The 21,384-nt window shown below is 48.9% G+C and overlaps 1 protein-coding gene across 1 annotated transcript in view; it reads left to right on the top strand.

Moving 5' to 3' along the window:
- LOC147107190 (F-actin-monooxygenase mical2-like) overlaps window positions 1-21,384 on the top strand; it is a 413,970-nt gene that overhangs the window by 227,662 nt on the left and 164,924 nt on the right. The window contains exons 20-22 of the mRNA XM_086008370.1: window positions 2,423-2,515; window positions 17,716-17,823; window positions 20,019-20,205. Coding sequence (XP_085864496.1) covers window positions 2,423-2,515; window positions 17,716-17,823; window positions 20,019-20,205 — 388 coding nt within the window. The remainder of the gene's footprint in view (window positions 1-2,422; window positions 2,516-17,715; window positions 17,824-20,018; window positions 20,206-21,384) is intronic.

The following is a 21,384-nucleotide window of genomic DNA, read 5'->3' as shown; positions in this document are numbered from 1 at the left end:
CCCCCACACTGGGGTTTCCCCCCCTCCCCCCCCACACTGGGGTTTCCCCCCCTCCCCCCCCCCACACTGGGGTCTCCCCCCCCCACACTGGGGTTTCCCCCCCTCCCCCCCCCCCCACACACTGGGGTTTCCCCCCCCTCCCCCCCACACTGGGGTTTCCCCCCCTCCCCCCCCCCACACTGGGGATTCCCCCCCTCCCCCCCACACTGGGGGATCCCCCCCCTCCCCCCCCCACACTGGGGATTCCCCCCCTTCCCCCCACACTGGGGATTCCCCCCCTTCCCCCCACACTTGGGGATTCCCCCCCACACTGGGGATTCCCCCCCTTCCCCCCACACTTGGGATTCCCCCCCTTCCCCCCCACACTGGGGATCCCCCCTCCCCCACACTGGGGATTCCCCCCCTCCCCCACACTGGGGATTTCCCCCCCTCCCCCACACTGGGGATTCCCCCCTTCTGCCATTTTTGATTATATCCCATAAAACACAGAACGCTGTCAGAACAGCCCCTGTTTTCGGTTTATAATGTTTTCAGTTGTAAATGTGCACTGCTAAAGCATTCCGCCTTTCATTCCATCCTCCTAGAATCTTGTCTGTTGTCGCCCCTTCCCCTGACGGTGCTGACTCCTTGTTGGGTTTGGTTTCCATGGGGCTCAGCTGCCCCCCAATGCTGAGTGTTGGCGGGCAGCCAGCCTGCACAGAGGTCCACTGCTCTCTGGGAGAAGGAGCCTCCTGACATCTAACCTCGATCTGGCCTTGTGTAACTTGAAGTCGTGACCTCTTGTTCTCCTTTAGTGGACCAATAGATTGGATTCCTCTGAAGGGTTAAATTCCGCTCTCACTGGAAGTGTGACTGCTGCACTGCGGTGACTTGTATAGAGGTTAGATGGTGGTCGCTGCTCTTCATCAGTCTCCCTACATTTATCAAATAGTTCGATACGGTAAATTCAGTGTTCCCGGTGGGAGCTGCACGGGGAGAGAGCCTTGGTCAGAGAATCAGTGCTACAGCATTGAAATCCCGACTCCAACCCACGCTCGATTCAAGCACCGTTCCCAGTGTAGGCGCGCTAAATAACCCTTCCTTGCTTTTTGTGTCATTCTGTTAACACGAGACTTAGTCATCTTTGCTCTTGTTGTTTTGTGTTTCTCTTGGGCTATTTCCTCTGCATTTCAATCATGTGTTTCAACGCTGGCCCTAACAGTCGCCTCTGTCCGACACAAGCTCATCTCATTCTCTCTCCACCCATGACTCTGCTTCCTCTTCATTGTCTGCCGTGGCTCACCCACTCGATCCTCCGACACAGGTACTGCCTAGCTAAGGCCGTGTGGTGCCAAAATCCTCAGCGACGTTGTGTGCAACTTTTAAACTCTTCCCTCTTGTGTCTAAAAACAAGAAAGACCGGTGGGTCTACGCACGGAAAGTGCAGCATTGTAAAATCGGTTGTTAATGTTAACTAGTGTCCATCAACTCTTCCTAACCTTGTGCTAGAGACAATGTGATAGGAAATTATAGAATCTCACAGCACGGCAGGAGGCCATTCGGCCCATCGTGCCTATGCCGGCTCTTTGAAAGAGCCCTCCAATTAGTCCCACTCCCCCCTGCTCTTTCCCCAGAGTCCAGCAACTGTTCCCACTTCAAGTATTTATCCAATTCCCTTTTGAAAGTTATTATTGAATCTGCTTCCACCGCCCTTTCAGGCAGCGCGTTCCAGATCACAACAACTCGCTGCTTATCTGTTACACAGGAACAGGAGGAGGCCATTCAGCCCCTCGAGCCTGTTCCGCCATTCAATTAGATCATGGCTGATCTGTACCTATTCATGGTGAGAGAAAGACTTTAAAAAAAAGTTTCATCTGGTGGAACAGTATTTAGAATCATAGAATGATACAGCACGGCAGGAGGCCATTCGGCCCATCGTGCCTGTGCCGGCTCTTTGAAAGAGCTCTCCAATTAGCCCCACTCCCCCCGGCTCTTTCCCCACAGCCCTGCAACTGTTCCCACTTCCAGTATTTATCCAATTCCCTTTTGAAAGTTATTATTGAATCTGCTTCCACCGCCCTTTCAGGCAGCGCGTTCCAGATCACAACAACTCACTGCGTAAAATAAATTTCTCCTCACCTCCTCTCTGGTTCTGTTAAGTATGTTTTAGGGGGTGCACGTTTAAGGTTAAGCGAGTTTTAACACTTCCGTCGAGATAGCAAACCGAGGAATATCGTGCGGAGACGTTAAGTGTTCTGTCCACTAATACGGTCGACGATGAATCCTGATTTTGCTTTGAGAGTTGTTAATTCGGATCTTGTGCTTTATACTTTCTCTCTAACTACCGTGGCCTTTTTTCTCTTCTCCCTCTCCTTCTCTCTCTCTCTCTCTCTCTCGCTCCTGCTTCCATTCCGCCCGCGTGACCTCTGCCCTCTGAGATCAGATACGCGACGTGACGGCGGCAGCCATTAATTTGGAAAGGATGTTTTTAAGCAGAAAGGACCAATCTGGTGGTCAGGTCAAGGTTGGAACGGAGGTGAGTCTGCCGCCATGTGTCGGACATCCTGATCACGCAGTAAACTCAAAGAAAAGTCCAAGAATAACTTAATAAGTTGGCATAAGTAAGTCCGGAATGAGAACATCAGAACATAAGAAATAGGAGCAGGAGTCGGCCATTCGGCCCCTCGAGCCTGCTCCGCCATTCAATAAGATCATGGCTGATCATCGACCTCAACTCCACTTTCCCGCCCGATCCCCATATCCCTTGATTCTCCGAGAGCCCAAAAATCTATCGATCTCAGCCTTGAATATACTCAACGACTGAGCATCCACAGCCCTCTGGGGCAGAGAATTCCAAAGATTCACAACCGTCTGAGTGAAGAAATTCCTCCTCATCTCAGTCCTAAATGGCGACCCCTTATCCTGAGACTATGCCCCCTAGTTCTAGATACTCCAGCCAGGGGAAACAACCTCTCAGTATCTACCCTGTCAACCCCCTCAGAATCTTGTATGTTTCAATGAGATCACCTCTCATTCTTCTAAACTCCAGACAGTATTGGAGCGAGAAATACATTCAGCTGGGTATAAAAACAGAAAATGCTGGAAACACTCAGCAGGCCAGGCAGCATCTGTGGAGAGAGAAACAGAGTTAACGTTTCAGGTTGATGACCTTTCGTCAGAACACAGGAACAGGAGGAGACCATTCAGCCGTTCGAGCCGGTTCCATTGATCTGTAACTCGACTCCATTTACCCGCCTTTGCTCCATATTCTTTGATACCCTGACCCAACAAAAATCTCTCAGTCCCAGTTTTGGAATTTTCAATTGATCTCCAGCCTCAACAGCTTTTTGGGGGAGAGAGTTCCAGATTTTCACCACCCTTGGTGTGAAGAAGTGCTTCCTGACATCACCCCTGAACGGCCTGGCTCGAATTTTAAGGTGATGCCCCCTTGTTCTGGACTCCCCCCACCAGAGGAAATAGTTTCTCTCTACCTGATCAAATCTCATTTTTTGACTGGACCAGAAGGATTTTGGTATTTGCCACACCCCCCTCGTTACCAGTTTCATTTCAATTATAAATACATTGAAGCAGGTGATTGAAGACGCAGGGCCTGTCCCCGCTCCGTGAAATCTCAACCTCGGGATCGTACTCCGAGAAAGCCGGAGTCGCGACAAGGCAAGCGGAACCCCAAAGGGAGGGAGAAATATTTATTTTTGAAGACCCAACTTAAATAAAGGTCATTGAGGATTTATATTACAATATTCTGAACGATCCCTTTTACAACTCATTTCCGCTACTTCCACCAGGGTTTTAAATGCTTTTCTTTGAACTGTGAGGCATGTGGATTTGCTGAGCGGCTGGATCTTGGGCTGGGCAAAGATCATGAGTGCCCTCTCCCTGTTGGATTAAAACACGATGGGTTGATGGGTCACTTCAACTGACTTCTTATAGAATTACACAGAATTTACAGCACAGAAACAGGCCATTCGGCCCCTCTGCTCCGTGCCGGTGTTTACGCTCCACACGAGCCTCCTCCCACCCCTCTTCATCTCACCCTATCAACATAACCTTCTATTCCTTTCTCCCTCATGTGTTTATCCAGCTCCCCCTTAAAAGTATCCCTGCTATTCGCCTCAACCACTCCCTGTGGTAGCGAGTTCCACATTCTCACCACTCTCTGGGTAAAAAAGTTTCTCCTGAATTCCCTATTGGATTTATTAGTGACGATCTTATATTGATGGCCCCTAGTTCTGGTCTCCCCCCACAAGTGGAAACATCTTCTCTACCTCTACCCTATCAATCAAACCCTTTCATAATTTTAAAGACCTCTATCAGGTCACCCCTCAGCCTTCTCTTTTCTAGAGAAAAGAGTCCCAGCCTCTTTAATCCTTCCCAATTAGGAATAACCTCTCAGTTCTGGTGTCATCTTTGTAAATCTTTTTTGAACCTTCTCCAGTGCCTCTGTATCCTCTTTGGCCTTTCAAACACGGTATTGCTAAACAACCTTTCTTTTAAATGATTAAAACGTGCAGTCTTCTGAAAGAAAGGTTGTTAAGACTCTGTGTGGCTCAGTGGGTAGCACTCTTGCCTCATAGTCAGAAGGTTGTAGGTTCAAGCCCCACTCCAGAGACTTGAGTCCATGATGCAGGCTGGCACTCTACTCTCGAGTGGGACTGAAGGAGGTATTAAACCTGTTTAGCTGCACGTTAAAGATCCAACTACTTGAAGAGCGAGGAGATCCCCCAGGAACATAGGAACAAGAGTAGGCCATTCAGCCCCTCGAGCCTGTTCCCCCGGTGCCTTGGCCAACAATCTCCCTCAAGCAACACCATCAAAGACCACGGTGAGCTGGCCGTTTCACCTCATGGTTTGTTTGTGGGATCTGCTCGTGTACAAAATGGCTGCTGCATTGTCCGACATGACAGTAGTCATTGGAATTGGGGATCTCATTGGGGATCTCATTGAAACTTATAAAATTCTAACAGGACTAGACAGACTAGATGCAGGAAGGATGTTCTCGATGGCGGGGGAGTCCAGAACCAGGGGTCACAGTCCAAGGATAAGGGGTAAGCCATTTAGGACTGAGATGAGGAGGAATTTCTTCACCCAGAGAATGGTGAACCTGAGGAGGAATTTCTTCACCCAGAGAATGGTGAACCTGTGGAATTCTCTACCACAGAAGGCAGTAGAGGCCAATTCATTAAATATATTCAAGAAGGAGTTGGATATATTTCTTAAGGCTAAAGGGATCAAGGGATATGGGGAGAAGGCAGGGACAGGGTACTGAATTTGGATGATCAGCCGTGATCGCATTGAATGGCGGAGCAGGCTCGAGGGGCCGAATGGCCTACTCCTGCTCCTATCTTCTATGTTTCTATGGAATTCAATGTACCTGAAACACTTGGGGTGATTTCTGACGCTTGTGATAATGTGCGAGACGTTCTGTTGTAATGGGAAGAATGGTTACTCGACACCACCTTGATTAAGGGAAACGTTCTGTGGATTTGTGCTGTGTGGTTTTGTTGGCGCATTTTATTTCTCTTTCTATTTAATCTGGATGCTTTTAAAATTCTGTTGGAGTAGATTCCATCCTTCTGTTTACCCATTGTGGTGTGTATTTCTAAATGGATATGGAGGTGAAGCGGTTTTTGGTGCTACACAAGTCCCACCATGGTAAATTGTGAATCTGAATTCAATAAATCTGATCATTCGTGCACCAGGAAAAAATATAACTGGCCCATCGGGGAAAGGAACCTGCCTGGTCCTGCCTACACTTTCTGGTTGTCCCAGGGTCTTCTGAAGTGATCTGTGGTCAACAATACAATCCGTCACTAGGCAGTGGTTGAAGGAGAAGGGCCACCGCCTGCTCCGACTACGGCTAATAAATCACGGCCTTGTCCGCGTCACCCACATCCCCAGTGACAAATATTCCAACATCTAACCCCTCCAATGATTAGCTCCAAGATTATTGGGTTGATATTTACACAGTTCCAGGTTTGTCATGTCAAGCATCATAGAATTCTGCTATATTTTCAGTTGAACTATTACTCAAGTTATCGTAGAATTATACAGAAAGAGGCCATTCGGCCCATCGTGCCTGTGCCGGCTCTTTGAAAGAGCTCTCCGATTAGTCCCACTCCCCCCAGCTCTTTCCCCACAGCCCTGCGAATTTTTCCTTTTCAAGTTTTTATCCAATTCCCTTTTGAAAGTTACTATTAAATCTGCTTCCACCGCCTTTTCAGGCAGTGCGTTCCAGATCACAACAACTCGCTGCGGAAAAAAAATTCTCCTCATTCTCTCCTCTGGTTCTTTTGCCAATTATCTTCACTCTGTGTCCTCTGGTTACCGACCCTCCTGCCACTGGAAACAGTTTCTCCTTATTTACTCTATCAAAACCCTTCATGATTTTGAACACCTCTATTAAGTCTCCCCTTAACTTTCTCGGCTTTAAGGAGAACGACCCCAGCTTCTCCAGTCTCTCCACATAAAAGTCCCTCATCCTTCCAAGAAGCTTTCAAATGTAATGATAACGCAGGAAAGATGAAATGAGAGAGTTTTGCGAATTGAGTCAAGTAGTGGGGGCTGAATATATCCGCGCCTGAGTGCTGTATGTTCTCTCTTCTCTTAGATTTCTACACATGGTGACTCTCGCCCTCCACTCTGTCGTTCAAGTGAAACCACAGCTTCTCAATCTCCAAACTCTAGCCGGCACTGGCACAGCCAGGTAGACCCAGCCTCGGGCCAAATGCCTCTCGTGGTGTGACGCAGCATGTTTGTGTCTCGGGTGCTGAATGACTCATGACGAGCTTTAAAATAAAAATGCCCGTCGCGAGTACAAGCGACTTAACAGCAGCGGGAAAGTAGCATGTCAGTGATTGGTGCTCGTTCGGCCCAAAATAATGAGGTTTGTAACCATGAGGTCAAGCAAGCCAAACTAGTTAACTGTTCCATGAGACAACAACAACAGCTTGCATTTGTATAGCGCCTTTAACGTAGTAAAACAGCCCAAGGCGCTTCACAGGAGGATTATCTGACAAAAATTTGACACCGAGCCACATAAGGAGATATTAGGACAGGTGACCAAATCCTTGGTCAGAGAGCTAGGTTTTAAGGAGGATCTTAAAGGAGGCGAGAGAGGCGGAGAGGTTTAGGGAGGGAATTCCAGAGCTTAGGGCCTCGGCAGCTGAAGGCACGGCCTATTTACAAGGTTGTGTTGCCCAAGCTGCCTCTTGTGGGTCGTGCTTGATGGTGACGAGCAAAATTTTGCGTCTGAAATTTTACGTTGCTTCTTTATTTTGTGATGTGTTTGTGGCTGGTTGAAAGTTTTCTATTTCTCTATATTTGCGAGAGGGAGAGGAGGCTAGGCAAAGGGGGAGAGAGGGAACGAGGGAGAGATGGGGAGAAGGGGAGAGAGGGAGAGAAACGATTAAAAACAAGAACAGCCAAGAAGGGGTTAACCTAAAGGAGGGAGATCCTGGAAGATTCTCGTTGGGTTCATTTAACCTCCAGTTTTGGGTTTTTAATTCCTGCAGGAAAGCATCAGCACTTCCCTCTCCCTCTCCGAGTCGCACACTATCCTGACGTGGAGGCCTTCTGTGTTCCTTCATCATCACCAGGCCAATAGATGGAAAGACTTGCATTTCTATAGCGCCTTTCACAACCTCAGGACATCCCAAAGCGCTTTACAGCCAATGAATTACTTTGGAAGTGGAGTCACTGTTGTAATGTAGGAAACACGGCAGCCAATTTGTGCACAGCAAGATCCCACAAACAGCAATGACCGGATCATCTGTTTTAGTGATGTTGGTTGAATATCCTGGAACTCCCTCCCTAACAGCACTGTGGGAGTACCTTCACCACCACCTTCTCAAGGGCAATTAGGGATGGGCAATAAATGCCGGCCTTGCCAGTGATGCCCACATCCCAGGAACGAATATTTTAAAAAGTTACCGTGGCTGCAGTGTGTACCATCTACAAGATGCACTGCAGCAACTCGCCAAGGCTTCTTCGGCAGCACCTCCCAAACCCGCAACCTCTTCCACCTAGAAGGACAAGGGCAGCAGGCCCATGGGAACACCACCACCTCCAAGTTCCCCTCCAAGTCACACACCATCCTGACTTGGAAATATATCGGCCGTTCCTTCATCGTCGCTGGGTCAAAATCCTGGCACTCCCTCCCTAACAGCACTGTGGGAGTACCTTCACCACACGGACTGCAGCGGTTCAAGAAGGCGGCTCACCACCACCTTCTCGAGGGGCAACTAGGGATGGCCAATAAATACTGGCCTTGCCAGCGACGCCCACATCCCAGGGGCGAATATTAAAAAAAGTTCACTTCTCGCCAGTCTTCCAGAACTGCCATCATTCGGTGTCACCGCCAATGTTCCCTCAAAGCTGTGCACTGGTGCGAGCGTGCAGCAATCCTGAAGGTACCCGCAGGCCGCTCACAAGCTCTCAAATACCGCGTGCGCACAGTGAAAAAACTGGCTGCGCACAATAACAACATTTTAGAGGGAACATGGGTTCCCACCTGCTGGCTTCTGAGCCGCAGGGTCTGCTTTTCGAGAGAACTATCGGGAAACTTTTTGAAATGGAGACACTAAAAGGCCGTTCCTTGTTTGAAGTACAATTCATTCCTTTCCTAATGACCAGGTTTGTTGAGGCACTCGATGAAATTTCAGCAGCAGCGAACAAAACATCAGAGGCCGAGAAATCAGTCCCGGGCGCTGGCGCAGAACGGGCGGCATCTGGTCGGTCGCCCGTTATACGCAGCGTCTGATAGTCAGTGACTGCGACGGGACTGAACATCAGGCGCTGCGTGTAGCGGGCAGCCGATGCGATACCGCTCGTTCTGCGCCACCGCCCGGGACGGATTTCTCAGCCCAGAATGCGGTGATCCCAGCCCCTCCCGTACACCATCCGCCTCCCCACCGCCGCTCCTCTCTCCACCCCTCTCAAAGTTCCCGATTGTGAAGTAGGTGAGGTTGGTGCAGTTTCATTCCTAACCAAATATAGAAGACTGAAAGTTGCTGAATTCCTTACTCTGCCCACGTCTTGAGTCACCTCTTAACTCTTCAAACATCACTCCGCATCGGAACCACCTCGATACCCTGCCGATGTTAAAAGTGCCAAGACTTGACCACATAACCCAGGCTGACGCTTCAGTGTGTTACTGAGGGAGCGCTGCACTGTCGGAGGGGCAGTACTGAGGGAGCACCACACTGTCGGAGGGGTAGTACTGAGGGAGCGCCGCACTGTTGGAGGGGCAGTACTGAGGGAAAGCCACACTGTCGGAGGGGCAGCACTGAGGGAGTGCTGCACTGTCGGAGGTGCAGTACTGAGGGAGTGCTGCACTGTCGGAGGGGCAGCACTGAGGGAGTGCTGCACTGTCGGAGCGTCAGTACTGAGGGAGTGCTGCACTGTCAGAGGGGCAGTACTGAGGGAGAGCTGCACTGTTGGAGGGGCAGTACTGAGGAAGCGCTGCACTGCTAGAGGGGCAGTACTGAGGGAGTGCTGCACTGTCGGAGGGGCAGTACTGAGGGAGTGCTGCACTGTCGGAGGGGCAGTACTGAGGGAGTGCTGCTCTGTCGGAGGGGCAGTACTGAGGGAGTGCTGCTCTGTCGGAGGGGCAGTACTGAGGGAGCACTTCACTGTCTGAGGTGCAATTTCTTGGGCCCCAGCTACCTGTTCAGAAAAACAAATGCATGTTTAAAAAATCTCACGGCACTCTTCAATGAAGATCGGTTAAGTTCTCCCGGTGTCCGGACCAACATTGCTCCTTCAACCAACACCACCAGAAACAGGCTAGCTGGTCATTCATCACATTGCTACTTGTGGGACCTTGCAGTGATGGTGACTTCACTAAGTGATTGACTGGTTACTAAGTGCTTTGGGACGTTGCTGAGGGACTTGAGACAGTGTGTAAGTGCAAGTCTTTCCAGTTCTTTCTGCATGGATACCCCTTTAAAAGAACGTGGTTCCCGTGGTGCCTTGACGTTTGTCCAACTGTGCTAACTCGAGCTTCTGGTAAATGAGTTTTACTAAAGCCAGAGGGACCGAGCCTTTGATATGACATTCCCGCCTCGGAGTCAGAAGATCCCAGGCTCGAACCACGCTCCCGACAGTCCCGACAAGTGGAGACCGGCGCTCCGGCTTGGAATTCCGGGTTGACATCCAGCGGGACACTCGCCTCCGGTGGGTGTGGGTGGCCCCCGTTCATCGTAGGAGTTGTATGAGCCTATAAACCCCGCCCCCCCCATTGACTGGGAGAAAGAAGGTCACGGCCCAGGGAGGGAGTGTTCATGTCACGGCCTGTCAGACTGATAATCAGCCCGCGGATCCTCCGCGACTTCACCCTGTGCTCCAAGGGAAAGAGCGCGAAGATACGACAAGCAGCTATGTCACAACAGGGCGCAGGCTGATGACCGCCTGTTGTGTGACCTACATAACCAGAGAATAACAAGTGGCGGTAACGTGTGTGTGCCTGAAAACAGTAACGCATGGATGAGGTGGGTTATTCTGGTTAATTTTTTTTTTTATTCATTGATGGGATGTGGCCGTTGCTGGCTAGGCCTGCATTTACTGCCCATCCCTAATTGCCCTTGAGAAGATGGTGGTGAGCCGCCTACTTGAACCGCTGCAGATTGTTTTTCGTAGCGGTTGTTTACAACTGAGTGGCTTGCTAGGCCATTTCAGAGGGCATTAAGAGTCAACCACATTGCTGTGGGTCTGGAGTCACATGTAGGCCAGACCGGGTAAGGACGGCAGATTTCCTTCCCTAAAGGACATTAGTGAACCAGATGGGTTTTTTTGCAACAATCGACAATGGTATCATGGTCGCCATTACTAAGACTAACATTTAATTCCAGAATTAAATTGAATTGAATTTAAATTCCACCAGCTGCTGTGGTGGGATTTGAACCCATATCCTCAGAGCATTTGATGGTTGGAAGCCGGTTTCAAAACAATTAATCAGCTTCTAAACTGGAATAATTGGTTTGGTGGGTTAGAAATGGGTGGAATTTATTTCTCTTTTCTCCTTCCCACCTAAACCTGAGCCAATAGCTTCTAAAGCGACGAAATAAGATGCAAGCGGAAAAAAGGTACACACTAAACAAACTGAAGCTCCTTACATAGAAACATAGAAACATAGAAGATAGGAGCAGGAGTAGGCCATTCGGCCCCTCGAGCCTGTTCCACCATTCAATGAGATCATGGCTGATCATCCAAACTCAGTACCCCGTCCCTGCCTTCTCCCCATATCCCTTGATCCCTTTAGGCTTAAGAAATATATCCAACTCCTTCTTGAATATATTCAATGAATTGGCCTCTACTGCCTTACAGGACTAGACAGACTAGATGCAGGAAGGATGTTCCCGACGGCGGGGAGTCCAGAACCAGGGGTCACAGTCTAAGGATAAGGGGTAAGCCATTTAGGACTGAGATGAGGAGGATGGCAGGAATGACGTATGAGGAGAGATTGGGTCGACTGGGCTTGTACTCGCTGGAGTTTAGAAGAATGAGAGGGAATCTCATCGAAACTTATAATATATCATTAATATATATTGTGAATAGCTGGGTCCCAGGACCAATCCCTGTGGTACCCCACTAGTCACTGCCTGCCACTCGGAAAAAGACCCGTTTATTCCAACTCTTTGCTTTCTATCTGCCAACCAGTTCTCTATCCAAGTCAATACCTTGCCCCCAATCCCATGTACCTTAACTTTACACGCTAATCTCTTATGCGGGACCTTATCGAAAGCCTTTTGAAAATCCAAATACACTACATCCACTGGTTCTCCCTTATCTATTTTACCAGTTACATCCTCAAAAAATTCCAGTAGATTAGTCAAGCACGATTTACCTTTTGTAAATCCATGTTGACTTTGTCCGATCCGGTCCCTTTTTTCCAAGTGCTCTGCTATTACATCTTTTATAATGGACTCCAGCATTTTCCCCACTACCGATGTCAGGTTTACTGGTCTGTAATTCCCCGTTTTCTCTCTACCACCTTTTTTGAATAGTGGGGTTACATTAGCTACCCTCCAATCCATTGGTACTGTTCCAGAGTCTATCGAATTTTGGAAGATGACCAGCAATGCATCTACTATTTCTAGGGCCACTTCCTTAAGTACCCTAGGATGTAGATTATCAGGCCCTGGGGATTTATCGGCCCTCAATCCCATCAATTTCCCTAACACCATTTCCCTACAAATACTGATTTCTATCATTTCCTCCCTTTCATTAGACCCTATGTTCCCCGACATCTCTGGGAGGTTATTTGTGTCCTCCTTTGTGAAGACAGAACCAAAGTATGTATTTAATTGGGCTGCCATTTCTTTGTTCCCCATTAAAAATTCCCCTGATTCTGACTGCAAGGGACCTACGCTTGACTTCACCAATCTTTTTCTCTTCACATATCTATAAAAACTTTTACAGTCAGTTTTTATGTTCCCTGAAAGCTTACTCTCATACTCTATTTTCCCCCTCTTAATTAATCCCTTTGTCCTCCTTTGTTAGATCCTAAACAGCTCCCAATCCTCAGGTTTACTGCTTTTTCTGGCCAATTTATATGTCCTCTCCTTGGATCTTATGCTATCCCTAATTTCCCTTGTGAGCCATGGTTGCGTCACCTTTTTTGTTTTATTTTTATGCCAAACTGGGATGAACAAATTCTGTAGTTCTTCCATGCGATCTTTGAATGTTTGCCATTGCCCATCCACCGTCAACCCTTTGAGTGACATTCCCCAATCAATCCTACCCAACTCGCACCTCATACCATCGTAGTCTCCTTTATTTAAATTCAAATACAGAAAATGCTCAGCAGGTCAGGCAGCATCTGTGGCGAGAGAGAAACAGAGTTAAAGTTTCAGGTCCGTGACCCTTCGTCAGGACTTTTTCCTAATGCTTGATGCCCAGTGTTCCCCAGTCAGGCACTTGGAAAGTGTTCTGTGCAGTGAGGAGCTAGAGATGCACAGATCAGTAAAAGTTCTAGGTTTGGTCACTGGTCTGCTACTGAGTTAACTAATCTCAACATGTGTATCCTCTCTACTCGAAGGAATATAAGCCCAGTCTGTGCAACCTGTCCTCGTAATTTAACCCTTTTAGCCTCGGTATCATTCTGATGAATCTGGGCTGCTCCCCCTCCAAGGCCAGCATATCCTTCCCGAGGTGCGGGGCCCAGAACTGAACCCAGTCACTCCCGATTGGGTCTAACCAGAGCTTTATACAACTCCCACCTCTTTGTATTCCAGCAGTGTCGTAACATTATACAGAACCCTCACACAGTGGAAATTCATACACTTGTGTGTGTCTTTTAGCTGTGTAAACAGTGACATGTTATTACAAACATTAACTGATATTATAGAAACATAGAAACATAGAAGATAGGAGCAGGAGTAGGCCATTCGGCCCTTCGAGCCTGCTCCGCCATTCAATGAGATCATGGCTGATCATCCAAATTCAGTACCCTGTCCCTGCCTTCTCCCCATATCCCTTGATCCCTTTAGCCTCAAGAAATATATCCAACTCTTTCTTGAATATATTTAATGAACTGGCCTCCACCGCCCTCTGTGGCAGAGAATTCCACAGGCTCACCACTCTCTGGGTGAAGAAGTTCCTCCTCATTTCAGTCCTAAATGGCTTACCCCTTATCCTTAGACTGTGACCCCTGGTTCTGGACTCCCCGCCATCGGGAACATCCTTCCTGCATCTAGTCTGTCCAGACCTGACAGAATTTTATAGGTTTCGATGTGATCCCCTCTCAATCTTCTAAACTCCAGTGAGTATAAGCCCAATCGACACAATCTCTCCTCATACGTCATTCCTGCCATCCCAGGTATCAGCCTGGTGAATCTTCGCTGCACTCCCTCCATGGCAAGAACGTCCTTCCTCAGGTAAGGTGACCAAAACTGCACACAATACTCAAGGTGCGGTCTCACCAAGGCCCTGTACAACTGTAGCAAGACATCCTTGTTCCTGTACTCGAACCCTCTTGCTACGAAGGCCAACATACCATTTGCCTTCTTAACCGCCTGCTGCAACTGCATGCTTACCTTCAGCGACTGGTGCACAATAACACCCAGGTCTCTTTGCACTTCCCCTTCTCCCAATCTATTGCCATTCAAATAATAATCTGCCTTCCTGTTTTTGCCACCAAAGTAGATAACCTCACATTTATCCACATTATAGTGCATTTGCCATGTTTCTGCCCTATCAGCCAACCTGTCCAAATCGTGCTGGAGTTTCACGACATCCTCCTCACAGCATACCCTCCCCCCCAGCTTTGTGTCGTCTGCAAATTTGGAGATATTAATCCAATTCCCTCGTCCAGATCATTAATATATATTGTGAACAGCTGGGGTCCTAGGACCGATCCTGCGGTACCCCACTAGTCACTGCCTGCCACTCGGAAAATGACCCGTTTATTCCAACTCTTTGCTTTCTGTCTGCCAACCAGTTCTCTATCCAAGTCAATACCTTGCCCCCAATCCCATGTGCCTTAACTTTACATGCTAATCTCTTATGTGGGACCTTATCGAAAGCCTTCTGAAAGTCCAAATACACCACATCCACTGGTTCTCCCTTATCTATTTTACGTTACATCCTCAAAAAATTCCAGTAGATTAGTCAAGCATGATTTACCTTTTGTAAATCCATGTTGACTTTGTCCGATCCTGTCGCTGCTTTCCAAGTGCTCTGCTATTACATCTTTTATAATGGACTCTAGCATTTTCCCCACTACCGATGTCAGGCTTACCGGTCTATAATTCCCCGCTTTTTCTCTGCCACCTTTTTTGAATAGTGGGGTAACATTAGCTACCCTCCAATCCATGGGAACTGTTCCAGAGTCTATCGAGTTCTGGAAGATGACCAGCAATGCATCTACTATTGACTTATAGTCACACCAAAAGCTGAGTGAATATGAATATCAGATTTTTGCCAATGTCTTGACTTGAGCACAATAATCCAGGCCGACATTCCCAGTGCAGTACTGAGGGAGTGCTGCACTGTCGGAGGGGCAGTACTGAGGGAGGGCTGCACTGTCGGAGGGGCAGTACTGAGGGAGCGCTGCACTGTCGGAGGGTCAGTACTGAGGGAGTGCTGCACTGTCGGAGGGGCAGTACTGAGGGAGCGCCGCACTGTCGGAGGGGCAGTACTGAGGGAGCGCTGCACTGTCGGAGGGGCAGTACTGAGGGAGCGCTGCACTGTCGGAGGGGCAGTACTGAGGGAGCGCCCCACTGTCAGAGGGGCAGTACTGAGGGAGCGCTGCACTGTCGGAGGGGCAGTACTGAGGGAGCGCTGCACTGTCGGAGGGGCAGTACTGAGGGAGCGCTGCACTGTCGGAGGGGCAGTACTGAGGGAGCGCCCCACTGTCGGAGGGGCAGTACTGAGGGAGCGCCGCACTGTCGGAGGGGCCGTCTTTCGGATGAGATGTTAAACCAAATCCCCGTCTGCTCTCTCAGGTGGATGTAAAAGATCCCATCGCACTATTTTGAAGAAGAGCAGGGGAGTTATCCCCGGTGTCCTGGGGCCAATATTTATCCCTCAACCAACATCACTAAAACAGATGATCTGGTCATTATCACATTGCTGTTTGTGGGAGCTTGCTGTGCGCAAATTGGCTGCCGCGTTTCCTACATTACAACAGTGACTACACTTCAAAAGTACTTCATTGGCTGTAAAGTACTTTGGGACGACCTGAGGTGGTGAAAGGCGCTATAGAAATGCAAAGATTTTTTTATTAACGTCTGGATATTTGCAGAGCCCCAGTTTTGCTACTTAACCAGGAAGTCTCTAGTTTCTCAATCTGTACAAACTCTGCTCCTGTCTTGATCCAGGTTATGGTACATTATTGCACCAATGTAGATTTTCACTGAGGTTGCCTTGGCAGAATGAGCAGCATAGAAACCTTCAGTATATTAACGTGCTTTTTCTTCTATCTATATCACATCACTAATAAAACAATCTTGGGCCCATTTCCAGTTCCTCTCTGACACCTTCCTCTCGCTTTGCACGCATGCTTTCCAACAACTCTTGGGATCCTTGTGTGTAATTTGTGTTGTCGGTTGTTTTGCGAATTTTAAGCCCGTGACACGTGCTGCCCCAGAGACACGTCTCGGCCAGCTCCCCAACCCAGGGCTTAGCGAGCGGATCCCAGCCAGGACAGTGACAGGACGCTTCCATTGGTCTGGAACACGGGGAAGGGGATGGGCAATGAATCAAGGTTCCTGCTCCTGCCGCTACCCAGTAATCCTCAGTGGAAGTTTGTGGATACTGAGTGAGACAGAATTGGGCTTCCATGTGAAGTGCGCAACCCACCCCAGTTAGAGCGCCTGCAGATATTCACTGAATCCGGACACGCGAAAATGACGGGCAGGAAAAGACCAGCTGGTCCATCAAGACCGGCCGCACACTCGTGATGGCCAGCGCGTCGTGACTGGGCACTTCCTACCCCGCCAACCCCTTCCCCACCCCCACAGCCAGGCAATCTCCTGGGAGAGGCAATAAACCCGGAAAATCCCAGGGGCACTAAGGGGAAAAATACACTGGAGAATTCCTCTCCGACCCCCCCTCAGGCAATCGTAGCCGGTCCAGGAGATCGCACGGACCATGTGTACATTATCTGTTTATCCCTTTAGCTTTTATAAGATGCAATCTCTGCCCCTTGTGAAGAATGAATGATAGCCTCTTGTGAGAGATGCGGCAGGGCTATTGCCACCAGTTGGGACCCTGAGCCCCAGGAAAGAGTCAAAGTAGGAATAATAGAAAAGCAGAGTAATTTTTAAATGGCGAGAGATTGGGAAATGTTGGTGTTCAGAGGGACCTGGGTGTCCTTGTACACAAATCACTGAAAGTTAACAAGCAGGTACAGCAAGCAATTAGGAAAAAATGGTATGTTGGCCTTTGTTACAAGAGGATTTGAGTATAAGAGTAAAGACGTCTTACTGCAATTATATAGAGCCCTGGTGAGACCACACCTGGAGTATTGTGGACAGTTTTGGTCTCCTTACCTAAGGAAGGATATACTTGCCATAGAGGAAGTGCAACAAAGGTTCACCAGATTGGATCCTGGGATGGGGGGATTGTCCTATGAGGACAGATTGAGTAAACTAGGCCTATATTCTCTAGAGTTTCCCCTGGCTGGGGAGTCTAGAACCAGGGGTCACAGTCTCAGGATAAGGGGTCGGCCATTTAGGACTGAGATGAGGAGAAATTTCTTCACAGAGGGTGGTGAATCTTTGGAATTCTCTACCCCAGAGGGCTGTGGAGGCTCAGTCGTTGAGTTTTGGACATTAAGGGATATGGGGATAGTGCAGGAAAGTGGAGATAAGGTAGAAGATCAGCCATGATCGTATTGAATGGCGGAGCAGCTCGAGGAGCCAAATGGCCGACTCCTGCTCCTATTTCTTATGTTCTTAAGGTCTTCAGGAGAGGAGTGGTTGAAAGCTGAAACACAAAAAAGAAAACATGTTTCCCTCGCATGTCCAAGTGTAGGCTTTGCTTATTGCTAAGTTGTAGATGTCCCGTTCTTCTCTCTCCATGTCTTGCTGTGTGTTGTGAAAGTCATTCATATCTCAACCTGATGTAAAGTGAGGTCGTGGTTAACATCTTCTCTTCTCTTCACCCGATCTTCGGATAAGCTACACTCTCTCATTTCCTTTTCCCTGATCTCTTTCTCTTTTTCTCTCTCTCTCTCTCTCTCTCTCTCCCTCTTTCTGTCTCTCTGACGGTTAGATGACAGTGGGGAAAGTCTCAACTGTAATTGGTGCAATGGCTGAAATTCTGGTCACGCTTTACCAGACCGATCACAGGCCCAAAGCAGTGGTTACCTCGCCTGACCTGGTAAGTTTTAAACTAGGTGTCGTCAGACACGACCAACTACCCGTTTGGCAATCGTAGTGTGTTTGTGTAATTGTAGTTGGATTTCAGACCTCAAAGTATAACTTTGTTTCTTCTTGGCAGTTCAGGATGGGACTGTGCAATGTTGATACTGAAGATTGCTAATTTCCCTGTGAAAGATAGAATCCTAGAATGGTTACAGCACAGAAGGAGGCCATTCGGCCCGTCGAGCCCGTGCCGGCTCTCTGCGAGATCACTTCAGCCAGTCCCACTCCCCCGCCCTTTCCCCGTAGCCCTGCAAAATGTTTTTCCTTCAGGTACTTATCGAATTCCCTTTTGAAAGCCACGATTGAATCTGCCTCCACCGCCCTCTCAGGCAGTGCATTCCAGATCCTAACCACTCGCTGTGTAAAAAGGTTTTTCCTCATGTCGCCTTTGGTTCTTCTGCCAATCACCTTAAATCTGTGTCCTCTGGTTCTCGACCCTTCCGCCAATGGGAACAGTTTCTCTCTATCTACTCTGTCCAGACCCCTCATGATTTTGAACACCTCTATCAAATCTCCTCTCAACCTTCTCTGCTCTAAGGAGAACAACCCCAGCTTCTCCAGTCTATCCACGTAACTGTAGTCCCTCATCCCTGGAACCATTCTTGTGCTTTTAAAGCAAGCCTAATGCTTTGTGTGATTATATCTAATAGTACAAATTACTCTCTGATATTAATCTAATGGCAAAATTACTGTCATATATTCATAGAATCATAGAAATTTACAGCACAGAAGAAGGCCATTCAGCCCATCGTGTCCGGGCTGGCCGGAAAAGAGCCACCCAGCTTAATCCCACTGTCCAGCTCTTGGTCTGTAGCCCTGTAGGTTACGGCACTTCAAGTGCACATCCAAGTACTTTTTAAATGCGAAATTATTGTAGCAATGTTTACCAAATTCATCTCAATAGATATTAGATTCCTTAAACAAAAATTCCATTAAAATAATGGAGAGGGGAACTTGTAATGAGTGAATAAAACATTTGTACAGTAACGATATCAACAATAGTTTCTATCCACATATTATTTAACAGTGTCAGCCGTGGCTCAGTGGGCAGCACCCTCGCCTCGGAGTCAGAAGGTCGTGGGTTCAAGTCCCACTCCAGAGACTTGAGCACAAAAGCTAGGCTGACGTTCCCAGTGCAGTGCTGAGGGAGCGCTGCACTGTCGGAGGGGCAGTACTGAGGGACTGCTGCACTGTCGGAGGGGCAGTACTGAGGGAGCGCTGCACTGTCGGAGGGGCAGCACTGAGAGAGCTGCACTGTCGGAGGGCAGTACTGAGGGAGCGCTGCACTGTCGGAGGGCCGTACTGAGGGAGCGCTGCACTGTCGGAGGGGCAGTACTGAGGGAGCGCCGCACTGTCGGAGGGGCAGTACTGAGGGAGCGCCGCACTGTCGATGGGGCAGTACTGAGGGAGCACTGCACTGTCAGAGGAGCAGTGCTGAGGGAGCGCCGCACTGTCGATGGGGCAGTACTGAGGGAGCACTGCACTGTCGGAGGGGCAGTACTGAGGGAGTGCTGCACTGTCGGAGGTGCCATATTTTGGTTGAGATGTTAAACCGAGGCCCCGTCTGGCCATCCAACGTCCTGTAGCCAATAAAAATGCCAGGATCGGAGGTAGAAGAGGATTCGGGGATATTTGTGCAGAGGGAGGGAAACTAAATAACTGTTCAGGTGGAGCGGGAAAGATCCCACGGCACTATCCAAAGAACAGCAGGGACTTCTCCTGGTGTCCTGGCCAACATTCCTCTCTCAATCACAATACAGATTAGCTGCTCGTCCATCTTCTTGCTTTTTCCGGGATCTTGCTGTGCAAAGATTAGCTGTGGAGTTTGCTATTGGTTAGTTGGTGAAGACCAGCTGTGCTCAAGTATTCCCGGTGAAAACTCACGGTAAAGGTACCGGCATTCGGCAAGGTATGGGTTGGCGCCCGTTCACCGTCGAGGATTGGTGGCCTTGGTAAGATGGTCATGGAACCCTGGCCGTGCAATGGAGCTGATATCTTTGGGGTGAGGAGGACGAGAGAGGAGGAACTTGGTCGGGGGGACCTGGTGGTGCGGAGCTGGGGGTGGGGGAAACATGGATAGATAAAATGCTACAAACGGCACATCGCTGAAGCATGGTTTGTAATACTCTTGGTTTTTATTTTGTCTCGTAGGGGTCACTGCGGAAGGAGTTCCCCCAGAACCTCGGGGGCAGCGATATCTGCTACTTCTGTAAGAAGCGAGTTTACGTCATGGAACGACTGAGTGCGGACGGGAAGTTCTTCCACCGAGAATGCTTCAAGTGCGATTTCTGCGCAACCACCCTGCGGCTCGGAGCCTACGCTTTCAGTGTGGAGGAAGGTAACCACAAACCGACGGGCGCTCGAAGGCTTAACAGAGTTAAATTACGAGGACAGACTGCACAGACTGGGCCTGTATTCCCTCGAGTTTAGAAGATTAAGGAGTGATCTAACTGAGGTGTTTAAGATGATTACAGGAGTTGATGGGGTTGATAGAGGGAGAAACTATTTCCTCTGGTGGGGGGGGAGCCCAGAACAAGGGGGCATCACCTTAAAATTAGAGCCAGCCCGTTCAGGGGTGATGACAGGAAACTGGTAGTGGAAATCTGGAACACTCTCCCCCAAAAAGCTGTTGAGGCTGGGGGGGCCAATTGAAATTTTCAAAGCTGAGATTGATTTTTGTTGGGTGAGGGTATCGAGGGTTACAGAACCGGGGCAGGTAGATGGAGTTGAGATACAGATCAGCCGTGATCTCATTGAATGGCGAAGCAGGCTCGAGGGGCTGAATGGCCACCTCCTGCTCCTCCGGTTCCACTATGTTAAAGACGCTATATAAATACAAGTTGTTGTTGTTGTCGTCATTTGCCGATACCTCAGGGATACGTCCGAGCAGAGCTGGATACCCTGGTTGCCCCTGGTGAGAGTTGAGGTCTGAAGTGGTAGGCCAGTTCACGTTGGAAAACTAAATGAATAAGTAGAAACGTTTCCTTCAGTGCTTTAATTTCCACTGGTGCCCTGTCCTGTCACAGAATCACACAGCACAGGAGGAGGCCATTCGGCCCACCGTGCCTGTGCCGGCTCTTTGAACGAGCTCTCCAATTAGTCCCACTCTCCCCCCTGCTCTTTCCCCACAGCCCTGCAAATGTTTCCTTTTCAAGTATTTATCCAATTTCCTTTTGAAAGTTACTATTGATTCTCCTTCCACCGCCCTTTCAGGCAGCGCGTTCCAGATCACAACAACTCGCTGCGTAAAAAAATGTCCCCTTATCTCCCCTCTGGTTCTTTTGCCAATTATCTTAAATGTCGTGTCTATAACTGAACTACTGTATTTCATTAGAAGTTTATGTCCCAGGCGCAGCAGATCGAATGTGTTCTCAAGCTAGAAACCTACTCGGGCACAGTGCGACCGCTTAGATTAAATGTTCCCTTCACGTGGTGTTAGCTGACACTCGGTGGCAACCTGGGAAACAACAAAGAGCCAGTTAGTCCAATGAGACTAACCAGCAAGTGCTGAGATGTT

This window comes from Somniosus microcephalus, chromosome 15 (assembly GCF_052327205.1).
Source record: "Somniosus microcephalus isolate GS21.2 chromosome 15, FLI_Smic_1.0, whole genome shotgun sequence".
NCBI lineage: Eukaryota > Metazoa > Chordata > Chondrichthyes > Squaliformes > Somniosidae > Somniosus > Somniosus microcephalus.
The sequence above is the reverse complement of the archived record's forward strand: the minus strand, read 5'-3'. Positions and strand labels throughout refer to the sequence as shown.